This window comes from Pyrus communis, chromosome 6 (genome assembly GCF_041283825.1).
Source record: "Pyrus communis isolate YQ-2024b chromosome 6, ASM4128382v1, whole genome shotgun sequence".
Taxonomy (NCBI): Eukaryota; Viridiplantae; Streptophyta; class Magnoliopsida; order Rosales; family Rosaceae; genus Pyrus; species Pyrus communis.
The window spans coordinates 10,696,397-10,709,698 of record NC_142570.1 but is presented as its reverse complement, the minus strand read 5'-3'; the positions used below and the strand labels follow the sequence as shown (position 1 = coordinate 10,709,698).

At 36.3% G+C, this 13,302-nt stretch overlaps 1 protein-coding gene across 3 annotated transcripts; it reads left to right on the top strand.

Annotated features, from left to right (window-relative positions):
- Nucleotides 1-2,922: 2,922 nt before the first annotated feature.
- On the top strand, nt 2,923-7,452 carry LOC137710963 (transcription factor EGL1). Of its 3 annotated transcripts, XM_088695763.1 has the most exons (9): nt 2,923-3,160; nt 3,295-4,068; nt 4,512-4,766; nt 5,008-5,104; nt 5,252-5,266; nt 5,479-5,535; nt 5,628-6,491; nt 6,571-7,014; nt 7,159-7,452. In XM_088695763.1, exons 2-9 carry the CDS (start codon nt 3,968-3,970, stop codon nt 7,225-7,227), a joined length of 1,902 nt encoding a protein of 633 aa, XP_088551889.1. In that variant the 5' UTR covers nt 2,923-3,160; nt 3,295-3,967; the 3' UTR covers nt 7,228-7,452. The 3 variants fall into 3 exon arrangements, with proteins under 3 accessions (XP_088551889.1, XP_068306238.2, XP_088551890.1); XM_068450137.2 differs by having other exon boundaries at nt 2,923-4,068; XM_088695764.1 differs by lacking the exon at nt 5,479-5,535 and having other exon boundaries at nt 2,923-4,068.
- The last annotated feature ends 5,850 nt before the right edge of the window (nt 7,453-13,302 follow it).

Here is a 13,302-nt window from a genome sequence, read left to right as displayed (position 1 = left end):
TTACTAGTACTTAGTAATTTTAGTACTTTAAGCTATTTTCGTGTGTTTGTAGGTTCAAAGGGCTAAAGGAGCAAGAAAGTGCATTTTGGTGCATTTTGGAGTAGTTTGGGGCATTAAATGGATTGCATATGCTTAAAGCCAAGTAGATGGACGAAATTGAAGACCAAACCATAGTCACCACATATCATACACTTATCATAACCATACACTTATCACTTATCATAACCATACACTTATCACTTATCTACCCATAATCATCTACACCTTGCAGCCATAATCATCTACACCTTGCAGCCACATTCATCACCAAAGAAACCATCATTGTCGTGCATTCCTTTGCAATTCCAGCCATCACACTTCATCATTGCAACCACCATTCACCCTAGTTGTCACTCACATGCATTCCCATTCTATATTTCAACCACATGCACCCATAATTACACCAAACATTCCTTGCCGTGCCTATCCCTTGCATTTCCAGCATTCCCATTTGCATTTTCAGCTTTCCACCAACCAATCTAGTTGTCATTCCACATGCATTCCCTTCTTTAATCATTCCTAGCTGCCATTCACATGCTCTCCCATCCATTCTCTCCCTATAAAACCTTGCAATGCATTCATACAAACCATTCCAATTCACCACAAAACAATCACACAACACACCATCACAAAATCCCATTCTTTACCGTGCATATCCCTTCCATTTTCTGCATATTTTCTCTTCATTGCAGCCACTCCAACCACTCCTCATCCCCCCAAAACCTATCCTTAGACCTTGTGCCGCAACGAAGAGGAAGAGAAGAGGGCCTAAACGTTCATACAATTCAAGTTTGAGTTGTTGGAATGTTTAGGTGTTTCTTTGATTTCAATGTTTAAATTCAATTCTCTTTGTCTTGTACGTATGAGGAACTAAACCCCCTTTAGCTAGGGGTGATTCGAAACCATGTTTATGCTTGCGATATGAATTGATTATCTTTGGTTGGAATTTCATAAGTTGTGGATCCAATTTGTTTAACTGTTTGATTGATCACTTATTTATGTATGTTTATTGAGAGTGCACGCTTAATTTTCATGCATGAATATGACGCTAGAATATAAGTGAGTTTCACCTAATAGTTATGAACTTATATTCACAAGTAGTGGAGGTTGCTTATAAACAATCGCGTTAAATGAATTCTTGGCACTAGTTTCATGCTGTTCATAGTAACGAATGCCTCGTCAACACTTATAGTTTTCATGATGCTTAATGATCTTTGATTGTATCTTTATTGTGCTTTTCACGTAAAGGACTTTTGGAGAATGTTGTGAATTGCGTTGCGCAAACCCATCCAATTCATTAACTTAAAGGAGAACTTGACGGTTAATTTAAGCGGACCTAATTAACCCGGGGTGTTGAGTTTCATAATTTATCGAAAGACCAACTGAAAATCAATCTTGTATGCAAGTGTAACATGTGTGGAGAAGAACCTTCTATGTAGCATTCCATCCATATTTTCATCGCATTCATATTTACATTTTGCCCTTAATTATAATCTGTCCATTTAATTTAATCTCGTCAAAAACTCAATTCCCCCCCATATTTTGTTAAGTCTTAGTCATTCAAATCTATCTTATTTTATGTTTTAAAGTATTTGGAGTCTTGTGAACTTCTTTTGAGTTTTCTTTAAGTAAGTTGAGTGTTTTAAACTTTATTTTACGTTTTTGAGTCAGTTTCCAAGTGATTTTGCAATCCCTCCTAATCCCCGGTTAAGAACGATCCCTACTTATATCTATACTACAATTGTCACAAGAGGGTTTAATTTGTGTGCGTATAAATCTCGCATCACACCTCCCCCATTGACTTCTTGCAGAGGTTCAAGAAGGACCAGAAGATCATGCTCCCCAACCCCCATTTGCCAAATCGTCGACCCTGATGCTCTCTCTTGGTCAGTTTGGCTTTGGTGAGTGGCCAAATTACTTTATGCTTGTAGAATTTTCTGCGTCAACAGATGGATGTAATATTTGACGGAAAATTAGAAAATCTAATAGTATGGGGGATTTCGGCCAATTATAATAGTTTAGGAGGGTAATAGGCTAAAATTAAAGTTCAAGGAGAAATTAACAGCAACTTACAAGTTTGAGGGGGTAATAGACAAATATCTCAAAAATAAAAAATAAAAAATAAAAAATAAAAAGCTAGGCAAAGGAGACAATAATTTTTGCTTATAATTCCCAAGGTTCTAAAAGATGCTAGGCTCTAGTCGAGTGGCAAATTAGGCAAATTTAATTAAATCTATTATATTTTGTATAAATAAGTGTTTGTTTATGCTTAAAATATATATGATTTTATCATAAACTATAAAATAGAATGACATATCTATAATAAGCTATTGGAATATAATAAAAACGTAGGAATAAGCATATAATGTTTATTCATTTAAGTATTAAACAAGTCTTTTATAATTTATTGAAAAAATAAAATGTAAAATGAAAGTTATTTATTTTTTATCTAAGTGAGTCGTAATCTAGACGGGTCTGGACGGGCTAGACGAATGCTTAGGCAGTCTAGACGGGCACCTCAGTAGGTCTAGGCACTCTTTCTTAATTTTCAAATGTCTAAACACTAATTGGAACGGGTACTAGCCGCCTCTGCCTAGACGGCGCTAAGCGGGGATTTTTAAAATAGTGATAATTTCTCGCCAAATCCCACCATTAAAGCACATACAATGCTTGGAGAAATTTTTCAATGTGACTGATACACAGAATGGTACATCATGTGTCATTATACACATAATAAAATATGTGTGTTAAAAAATTAATAATTTAAAAAATAAAATTTCTTACCATTTATATAAAAACATATGATGTGACATCATGTTCCGCATTGAGAAATTTATCCGACGTCTGCTAGCAGCGACTGTTTGCACCTGTTCACATTGAAAATTTTATCTCTCTCTGTTTGTGCATCTCCATGTAATTTGGGTCAAATAAAATTCCAACAGAATCTCTCTCTTGCCATTCCACCATCAATCTGTACATCTCTCTTTTGGGTTTTGAGGGTAAAAATCCATGAGAGTAAGTAATGCAGGTGAAACTCGGACAATCATTTCCTACCCGTTTTCCCAATTTTCACAAGCTTGGATTTTGAGCTTTCTGTGGTGACAAAAAAGAACCCAGATTGGTAAAGTTGGTGTTTTGGTTCTTTGTTTTGTGTTTGTAGGCCCAAAATGTTTCAGTTTTTGGGGTGATCAGAAAAACCCAGATCATTAATTGGTGGGTTTTATTAACCTATTAATTTTATGTTGGTGTTTAAAGCTCCACAGTGTTGCTGTTGCTACTGCTGCTCCCGCCCCCGCCTCCTGCCTCCGTTAACAGATAGTTTGTACCTCCTTTTACAGCAAAAAATACAAAATTTAAGCAACTCAAATTCTTTGATTTTCATCAGATATTGTTTGCTTTTATTTTTTCTTTTATCTTTTATTTATTTTTTTTTTTTGTGTTTTTTTTTCTTGAAAGTGAGTGTTGTGATTCTGTACAAAAAGGGAAACTCATCTTCTACTGGTCCAAGTGATGGCCATTATTACTTTCTATTAACCAGGTTTTTTTTTTTTTTTTTTTTTTTTTTTTTTTTTGTATTTTTGATAATAATAATAAGCATTAGCTGCTCCTCCTTCCTATCTGGAGTACCATTTTAGAAGCAAATTTTCTCTCAAATTTCCAATCTTGGGGGCTGTTTCTGCTTCAGTAAGATCATGCTGCTGCCTCTGAGAGTCAAACCCGATATCGGTTCTTAGTGTTTGAGAAATAGCATCAAGAATTTGAGCTAAAACACCAGCTCTTCTGAGTCTTTTGACAAAAGAGCAGAAACCAATATATTTGGGTTCTGCTGCTTGGAAGTGAATAATCAAAGGAAGATTTTATCTGCATCTGGTGGTGATTGAGTGGCGTTTATTTCAATTTCCAAAGTCAAAAGTTTTAAGCTTTGGATATGGCGGTGCCTGAGAACCTGATAAAACAGCTTGCTCTTTCTGTGAGAAGTATCCAATGGAGCTATGGAATTTTCTGGTCCATTTCAGCCAGACAACCAGGGTACTGACTTTTCATCATATTTTTCAACTTGGGTTAGTTGAACTTTAACTATATATATATTTTGGCCTCCGGAAAAGAAAAAAAAAAAAAAAAAAAGGTCCAAATTTGTGTACAAAGTTTCCTAGAAATCTTTGTTGTTTGTTGTTGTTGGATATGTTTGTGTTTTGAATGTCAATTTTCTGCAACTTTTCCCTATCTATTTGTTGTCTTGGTTTTGTTTTTCACAGTTCAAAAAACTCCTGTGCTTCTGCATTATCGGCAGGATTTGAACTTCCTCAAATGAAATTGATGTTTATTAAATAATTGGACTAAACCTTCACATTAAGATTAAATCCTTCAGATTAAGGCTAATCCCTTCACTCCCTGATGTATAAATCTTTTAAAATCTTATGGCATTGTCCTTATCTTATCTGCATTACGAACTGTAATGTTTAACTTTTTAGGGTGTTAGAGTGGGGTGATGGGTACTACAATGGAGATATAAAGACCAGAAAAACAGTTCAAGCCGTAGAGCTTGATGCTGACCAAATGGGTTTGCAAAGGAGTGAGCAACTGAGAGAACTTTATGATTCCCTCTCGGTGGGCGAAGCAAGTCCGCAGGCTAGAAGGCCTTCTGCATCATTATCACCCGAAGATCTGGCTGATACAGAGTGGTATTACCTAGTTTGTATGTCGTTCGTCTTCAACATTGGCCAAGGGTAACTTCATTCTTCACAATTCTTCGGTACTCAAATAGAATCTTAGTGCCTTTCTGATATTATATGCATTGACCAGCCATAGCGTCAATTGCGAACTTTAGAAGTTAAAGCTTGAAAAGAGATTTTGATTTGGTTAGACAAGATGCCCTGTATTTTGTAAAAGACAGACTATAATTTGTTCTACATTCATGTCTTCATGGTTCATATAGCTTACATTGCTCTTCCCAAACTCACTTTTCAGGTTGCCGGGAAGAACATTAGCAAATGGCAAACCTACCTGGCTATGCAATGCTCACTATGTGGATAGTAAAGTGTTTTCTCGTTCACTACTAGCAAAGGTAGCTTGCTGTTTCTTTGTTCATATAAGTATCATGATTGATTTCTGGTTCGTGTTACTTGACTAGTTTGCTCAGAGTGAAGAACTAAAACATCTGTTTTCTGTTTGGTTTTCTTTCGATGGCTGGATTTGTACCTGTCACCCTCAGAGTGCATCCATTCAGGTACGGATACAAACATAACATTAATTTTCTGGTATATGTTGTCACAGTTTCAGACAGAGCAGATTCCGAATTGTCAATATAAGTTTTCTGCAGATGTATATTGGGCAGAATCAATGCACAAAGATTATTTCTTAATCTAAGCATGTTTTCTTTTCTTTTTTTTTTTTTTTTTTTTTTTTTTTTTTTTTTTTCTTTTTGTGTTTTCTTTCCAGACTGTTGTATGCTTTCCATTTTTGGGAGGAGTGATCGAACTCGGTGTGACTGAGCTGGTAGGTATTATTTGCTTTAGAATATCTAATTAGAATTACATATTTTTTTCCAAAATATGATCTACTGCATACCTTTTGCATTTTTTTTGTAGGTTCTAGAGGACCCTAGTCTCATTCAGCATGTTAAAACATCTTTCTTGGAGGCTCCATATCCCATAATCGCTTCCAAGAGAACCAATCCTAGTGCAGGAAGCACAAGACACGACAATGATCTTGCTTGTGCCGTGCTTGATGATGATATAGTCGACACCAAATTAATTCCTGTTGTAGGGTGTCAAGAAATGGATGTGACTTCACCTGATGACAGTTCAAATGGTTTGGGCCCTAATCAACCGGCTGATGATTCATTCATGGTGGAAGGGATGAACGGAGGAGCTTCCCAAGTGCAAAGCTGGCAATTTATGGACGATGAGTTCAGTAATTTTGTGCACCATTCCATGGATTCCAGTGATTGTATATCTCAGACTTTGGTGTATCCGGAAAAGGTTCTCTCTGGTCCTAAGACTGAAAAGGCAAATGATCACTGCCCGCAGGAACATAAAGAGTGCAATAGCACTAAAAAGACCTCTTTGGATCCTCAAGGCAATGACTTGCAGTATAAAAGTGTTCTTTCTGCTCTTTTGAAGAGCTCACACCAATTGGTTTTGGGGCCACACTTCCAGAATTCTCATCAGGAATCCAGCTTTACCAGTTGGAAGAGAGGAGGGTTTGTAAAATGCCGGACACAAAGAGGTGGAACCCCGCAAAAATTATTGAAGAAGATTTTGCTTGAAGTTCCTCAGATGCATGTTGACTGTGTGCTCGAGCCCCCAGAAGATACCAGCAATGTAAATGAAGTTTGTAGACCAGAGGCCGATGATATTGATACAAATCATGCATTATCTGAGAGGAGGCGGAGGGAAAAACTGAACGAAAGATTTTGCATTTTGAAATCAATGGTTCCCTATGTTAGCAAGGTAGGTAAAACTCCATTTAAGATATTTGTTTACTGACATCAACTGCGAATTAATTTGTTTTTCGACTTTGTTTACACAGGAGGACAAAGTATCCATATTAGATGATACAATAGAGCATTTGAAAGATCTTGAGAAAAGAGTTGAAGAGTTGGAATCGTTTCGGGAGCTAACAAATTCAGACTCAAAAATGAAGAGGAAACTCCAAGAAACAGTTGAGAGAACATCTGACAACTGTTGCAACCCCAAAATTAGCAATGGGAAGAAGCCTATAGTTTACAAGAGGAAGGCCAGCGACGTTGATGAAACAGAACCAGAAATCAATCACATTGTATCGAAGAACGTTTCAAGTGATAATATAACAGTTAATACGAACAACAAAGATGTTCTAATTGAGATGAAGTTTCCTTGGAGGGAGGGAGTGTTGCTAGAGATCATGGATGCCACAAGCCGGCTTCATTTAGATGCTCACTCGGTTCAATCATCCACCGCGGATGGTATTCTTTCCCTGACCATTAAATCCAGGGTATGAAATTTTAGTTACATGAAGATGGGCAATCATTTCTTTTTCTTTATTTTTAGTGGCTCAAGGGAACCGATTCGCTATCATGTTAAACACTGGAGTTCCTGGAGGCCTACTGCAAATAACTAACAATTGCTTAATTTGCAGTTCAAGGGGACGAGTATTGCATCGGCAGGGACAATCAAGCAAGCACTTGATAGATTTGCCAGAAGCTGACGAATCTCGCGTTCTTAGTGATCTCTTGAATTCTGTTATTGTACAATTGCGTAACGTTGAAAGTCTCTGTAGATTTACGGTGTAAGAAACGCGAGCCTCATTGAGGATTTTTGTTTTCCTGCAGGTAGTACTAGTCTAGTGAAAGGAATTAGAACTTGTGTTACATATGCATAATTTTCTCCCAAGTATTTATTTATGTGAAGACAGAGACGAGCATTATTGTCACTTGCATAGAGAATGGAGATGACATTGCTTGTAAGAATGACGTGTTAGACATTTCAAAAAGTTGATTGTCCGCCATACGAACACGTACAACAAATATATGAACACTGTCTTAGCCGTTATATCGGTAGAATTACATGCGGAGAGTGCCAAAGTTCTGTTGATGATCTAACGGCTCAGGCAAGTTCATATGTTACATGTGTCATGTGTGTGTGAATTTTGAGATTTAACGATTCAGATTTCAGACAGTGCTGATACGACATAATTTCTATGCTTGAGGTTAGCATACAACTTGAAAGAAAATACCACCAAGAATGGAGTAGACAGAAAAGAAAAGGTCGAGTGTGATGTGCACAATGTTTTCTGTAGTCCATTATTTGACAACACTGGGACAAATAAATAACAGAGGGGGAGCCCCCCATTAGAACGTGTCTGAATCATAATTGGACTCGGACACTCTCTCTCTCTCTCTCTCTCTCTCATGGGGACTTATGTACTGCATGCCAGTCTGCAACTTTGATATTGTTCACTCAATCCAATCGTACATGACATCAGATTTGGAGGACTGAATACGGTGCATGCAGTTTTTTTTGTTTTTACTACTTAAATCTAATAGTATTTCTCTTTATTTGTAAATAAGAGATTTTAGATTCGATTCTCACCAAATGAAATTTTGAACCACATTATTGCCGATCCATTATAAGGTTTAACCCACCCCCTCCCCCGATTGTAAGGCTTAACCCACCTCATTTCCCCTAAGTTTAGATAATATCGTTTGTTCAAATTTTTTGAGCCAATAGTAGGAATAGTCTATTTTATTAAATAAGTCTAATTTGTTTTGTAGGGACTGTTATTGGTACTCCAAAAATCTTATTCTACACTCCAAACTTTCTATATTTGGAAAGAAAAATACACTTGTGATCAGTGTAGAATGAGATTTTTAGAGTGCCAATAACACTTTTCATATTTAATTATCAATAGTTATCTGTTCAATAATAAAATTTATTATAAAAATCAAATTTCTTTCCAATTATCTCTTTGCTTATTTCCTTTTAGTTTTCTTTTTTTTTTTTTTTTGTTATTTCTCGTTCTTCCTCATGTTTTAAATCCCATTTATAGATTTTATTTTTAATTTTTATATTCAACTTATATCACAAGTTAATTATATTTATCTACCTATATGACAGATTCTTTTATTATAATCAACATGTCACAGATTAATGTGTCTTGCTTGTAGGTATGTTATGTTTTTTTTACCTTTTAATTAGGTTTCATATCCCACGTATAGGTATAATATACATTCATATATTTGTTACTTGAGTTAGGGTAGAATGTTTTGCAGATAAATTTATCTTAGTATATTAAATTTTTTTGTTATAAGATATTAATTAGATTTTTGGAGTTGGAAAATGCATAATATTAGAAGATTTTAATTGATTTTTAATATTTTTAGAAAATATAAAATGAGTATAAAATAAATAAAAATATATAATTAGATAACTAGACTCACTCCTAAAAACACTCATATTTTTGGACCTAAATCTAAAGTCCCTTAACTGGCTGATGCTATTGAAATTATCTATTTGAGTTATATTTTATAAACTACATGATATAGTAGTTGATGGTTTGACACACCCCAACCGAGATCAGGGCGTGCTGGCCATCACACGGAGGTGACGTAGCCATGTGCAAGTGCGGAAGCTAATAAAATAATATAAAATATACGAATAATTTAAAACTAGCATACAAAGTACTAAAACAAGTGCTAGTAAGTGAGATACAAATTCAGAGCAAGACTATAGCAGTCCAAAAGAAAAATTGCGACAGTAGTACACCCGAAGGTGACCCTACGCTGGTGAGTGTCTGTCAGAACTGCGGGTAAAGCCCTCTGGGAAACCGCCGAAACTGCTAATCAACTAGAACCTGGAGGGGCGCAAAACAAAAGCGTGAGTGGGCAAAAACAAATCTCTTTGAAAACCATTTAGTAAAATACATTCTAACCCCTCTCCGTAAAACCTGTATACTTCCCAGAAAAATAAACATATATACGTATGTATAGATATGCCAATCATGCTCAAGGGTATGCCAATCATGCTCAAGAATATGCCATGTCGAATCCTCATAATGAAATGCAAGTGCTCAGGTATAAATCACATCAATAGCATGTAATCTGGCAGCCGGAGTCACCTAACGTGACCTGTACGGCTGCATATAAAGCTCAAATCTCACAATCAATAACTGAACCTGCCCACGAGTCGGAACCACCTAAAGTGGTCTGTACGACAGGCCTGGGTGTAATACATATGTACGCTCTAGTGCTACGATCACGTGAAGACTGTGCGAATAATCGCGGGTCACCTACGAGTCGGAACCACCTAAAGTGGTCTGTATGACAGGACTGTACACCTAACTTGGATCCAAGCTGAGCGTGTGGTGCGGGAGGTGAACATCACGTGAAGGACTGTGCCCTACTCTGGGCGGGAGCACTAACACCGGGGGTGCAGGTTATGAGCTCTCTAAGCATCTCAAACCACTACTGAATAGTAAACATGTATACCACTTACCTGACACTTACCTGTGCGTCCACAGCACCAAATATGCATATGTATATGTGTACCACTACTAATGTATGCAATGATGCATAAACGATAATAATATGGTGCATGGCATAAAACACTTAACCCTTTTTAAACAATTTCTGGGAAAATAGTGTATATAGGTATATACGGAAAACAAAAGCCCACTCACTGGTACGTGGAAGGGTCGTAGCCCCCCTGCCTCGAGTGACCACGCTCGTCCTCGGGGTACGTGTCACCTATATGCGAAACAACTATAAAAACGTTAACTTTAAAGCACATAACCAACTTCTCGTAATAACTTCTCATACATTGCTCAAAATGGACAAATGAATATACCAACGTGCTCTACACAACCTCAGGATCACAACCATATTTTTAGAAAAAATTTCCTCCGCCGCACACGCGGCCAAGGCACGGCCACGCGCAGGCACGTGCGGTGCACACGGACGGCGTCAACTGACGCCGTTAGGAATATTCCGTCAGTTTTGACAGATTCCGTTAACGGCGTCAGGAATATTCCGTCAGACTTGACGGAATATTCCGTCACCTTCTCCGGCGACGTCGCCGGCGCCGGAAAACTGGAAAAAGTTCAAATCGTGTTTTCTCGTTCGTTTCTCAACCATTTTTCACGTTTCTTGCACCAAAATGACGCCCTAAACTAGTAGAACAACAATAGACCACTTTTAAAGCCTAAAATTCACGAGATCATACCTGTCTCAAAACTCAAAAACCGGCCAACTTTGAAACCCATGATTCCGACGTCCAATTTCGTTCAACGAGTTACTCCGATGCTCCTTGGGACCTCACTAAGACATCTATGAACTTAAAAATCCCAAAAACAAGCTACAATAAGTTTGCATGAATAGTGCTCAAATCGGACCACCACGAATCAACGTGAAAACGAAGGATTTCTCACCTGAAAATGGTATGGTTGCACTCGCACGAGCCTCACGAGTTCAAAAATGCCCTTGGTTCCTTCGATCTGTGAACGTTCGAGTGGGTGTGTGTTTGTCCGTACGTGTTCGAAGGAAGAAGAAGAAAGAAGAGAGAGAGAGAGAGACACGGAAGAGAGACAGGGACAAAGACAGAGAGAGAGGGATAGGGATAGTGTGTGTGTGTGTGGTCCAACACATGCCAACACCACACAAACAACCAACAACATGACGAAACAACTAGGGGCAAATTTGTAATTTCACACGTACGTTAAAATGAATTTTGGGACGGGATGTCACATGGTTGGTTTCTTTGTTTAATCATTAAAAAATGCCACATTATGTGGTTCACTAAATATAGTCTCCTAACTTTTTCCGTATGACTATATTTGACTATTAGGTGGTGAATATATTAAGGAAATGCATGTGCTGAAACAAAAATTCTAGAGTTTAGCAAACGTGGGACGCTATGACGCTTTATTTATTTATTTATTCTCTTTATACCTACAGACACTCAACATGATACATAGACATGACATTCATGTCATTTTTTTCGTGTTTGTGTCATTTTAGTGACATACCCGATATCTTAACGGGTCGCGTCGTGTAACACCTATTAAGGTACGGGCAATATGAGCTAACCCAAAATCAACTTGTTAATGTTATCAGGTAATATGACCTCACCCGTTACCCGTTAAAAAAATATTTTTTAAATCAATAAATAATGAAAATGAAGACATAATTTGACCCAAAAACTGAAAAATATAATACCAAATTAGTATATGCATACCACATTGTCACATAAGTATTATTTGCAAAACATAAAACAAAATATTTGTCTTTCAAGTACTACATATCCCAAAATAAGAGCCTAATGAACAAACATTACTACATTACTACAAATACCAAATGTTCAAGGATATTCAAAATCGAGGAAGTTGCATTTCAAGGTTGAGGAACCTTGCACCTTTTTTTTATTTTTATTTTTTTTACATGTTTGGTATTTTTTTTTTAATGTGTTTTATAATTTTTTTTTTTTTTTTAATCTCACCCTTTACCTATAGTATACTATAAAAATAAATAAAATTTATTTTTTGAATTTATAAACAATATAATACAATAATAAATATTTAATATACATATATACATATACACTATGGCGATTACATTTTAGAGTATGTTTTTTTAGTAGTTTAAAAAGTTAAAAATAATCAAAATAACTTACGGATTACCCGCATGTTACTCTCATGCAAACTTGTTAAAAATCCATTATTAACATGTTCTTATTATGTGACTTAATAGAGATCCTATTTCTTCTTGTGTAAATAATATAATTTGTTTCATAGAAAAAAAATTGAATTAGCCACAAAAAGTGAATATTTCTCATCTTGGCATAATATGGATGGTCAAAAAGGAAGCGCCAGGCGAAAAAAGGACATGATATGGTAGATGCGAAAGCTGACAAGCGACAAACTGGCACAAAAAAGTTACCAGCATAAAAAGATTCAGCAGCTATTTAAAATCATAATAGTTTATATTTTAATTTTATGATTTTGTTAAAAAGAGATTTTGATCACATGGCCTAAAAAGGTGGGAAAAATTATTTCGGTGGCAGAGAGGATGTAATATTTAAATAAAGTGAGAGCAGTTGAGCTGTCGCAAGAGAGTGTTGTACTTATTTATACCTTCTATAAACTCACATTTTGAAACGATGAGAGCTTGTAACTTTAGCGGTTAAATGTATTTGTTTGGAATGTGAACCACACATTCCAAAGATACCAGAGGATCTAAGCTGACACCAGATTTTCCCAACCCAACCATAAAAGAAAATTTTATCCTGAATCAAGTATTAAGACAACTGTATTTAATACTTAAGTTGTCACCCCAGTCGTGACAAGAATCGTATAAACATTTGTCTCATTTAAGGTTCTAAAAAACGTTAGGTATTAGTTGATTGGCCGGTTAGGGCTTAATATTTAAGCAGATTAAGTAAATTTATTATATATTATACTAATAAGCACATATTTATACTTTAAAAAACACATAACCGTATTGGCATGCATAAATTGGAAAAAAAAAATGACATATAGGTTATAAAGTATTAGAACATATGAAAAACATGGATAACAAGCATATAATAAGTGTTCATCCAAGTATTCAACAAGTCTCTTACATTTTATTGACAAAATAAATGCACAAAGAAATTTATTGACTTTCTGTTTAAGTGAGAATCGCAAGCTAGGAGGGTGCCAGAGCAGGTTTAGGCAGGCTAAGCGGATACCTAAGTGGGCTAAGCGGACGTCTAAGTGGGTCTAGGTGCACTTTTTTAATTCTCAAATGCC

Bases quoted from the DNA above. Each gene is read 5' to 3' on its own strand.
- LOC137710963 (XM_088695763.1), top strand. From the start codon at position 3,968: ATGGCGGTGCCTGAGAACCTGATAAAACAGCTTGCTCTTTCTGTGAGA. The intron at 5,536-5,627 runs GTAGGTATTATT...TTTTTTTTGTAG, and splicing joins AACTCGGTGTGACTGAGCTG to GTTCTAGAGGACCCTAGTCT. The intron at 6,492-6,570 runs GTAGGTAAAACT...TTGTTTACACAG, and splicing joins TGGTTCCCTATGTTAGCAAG to GAGGACAAAGTATCCATATT.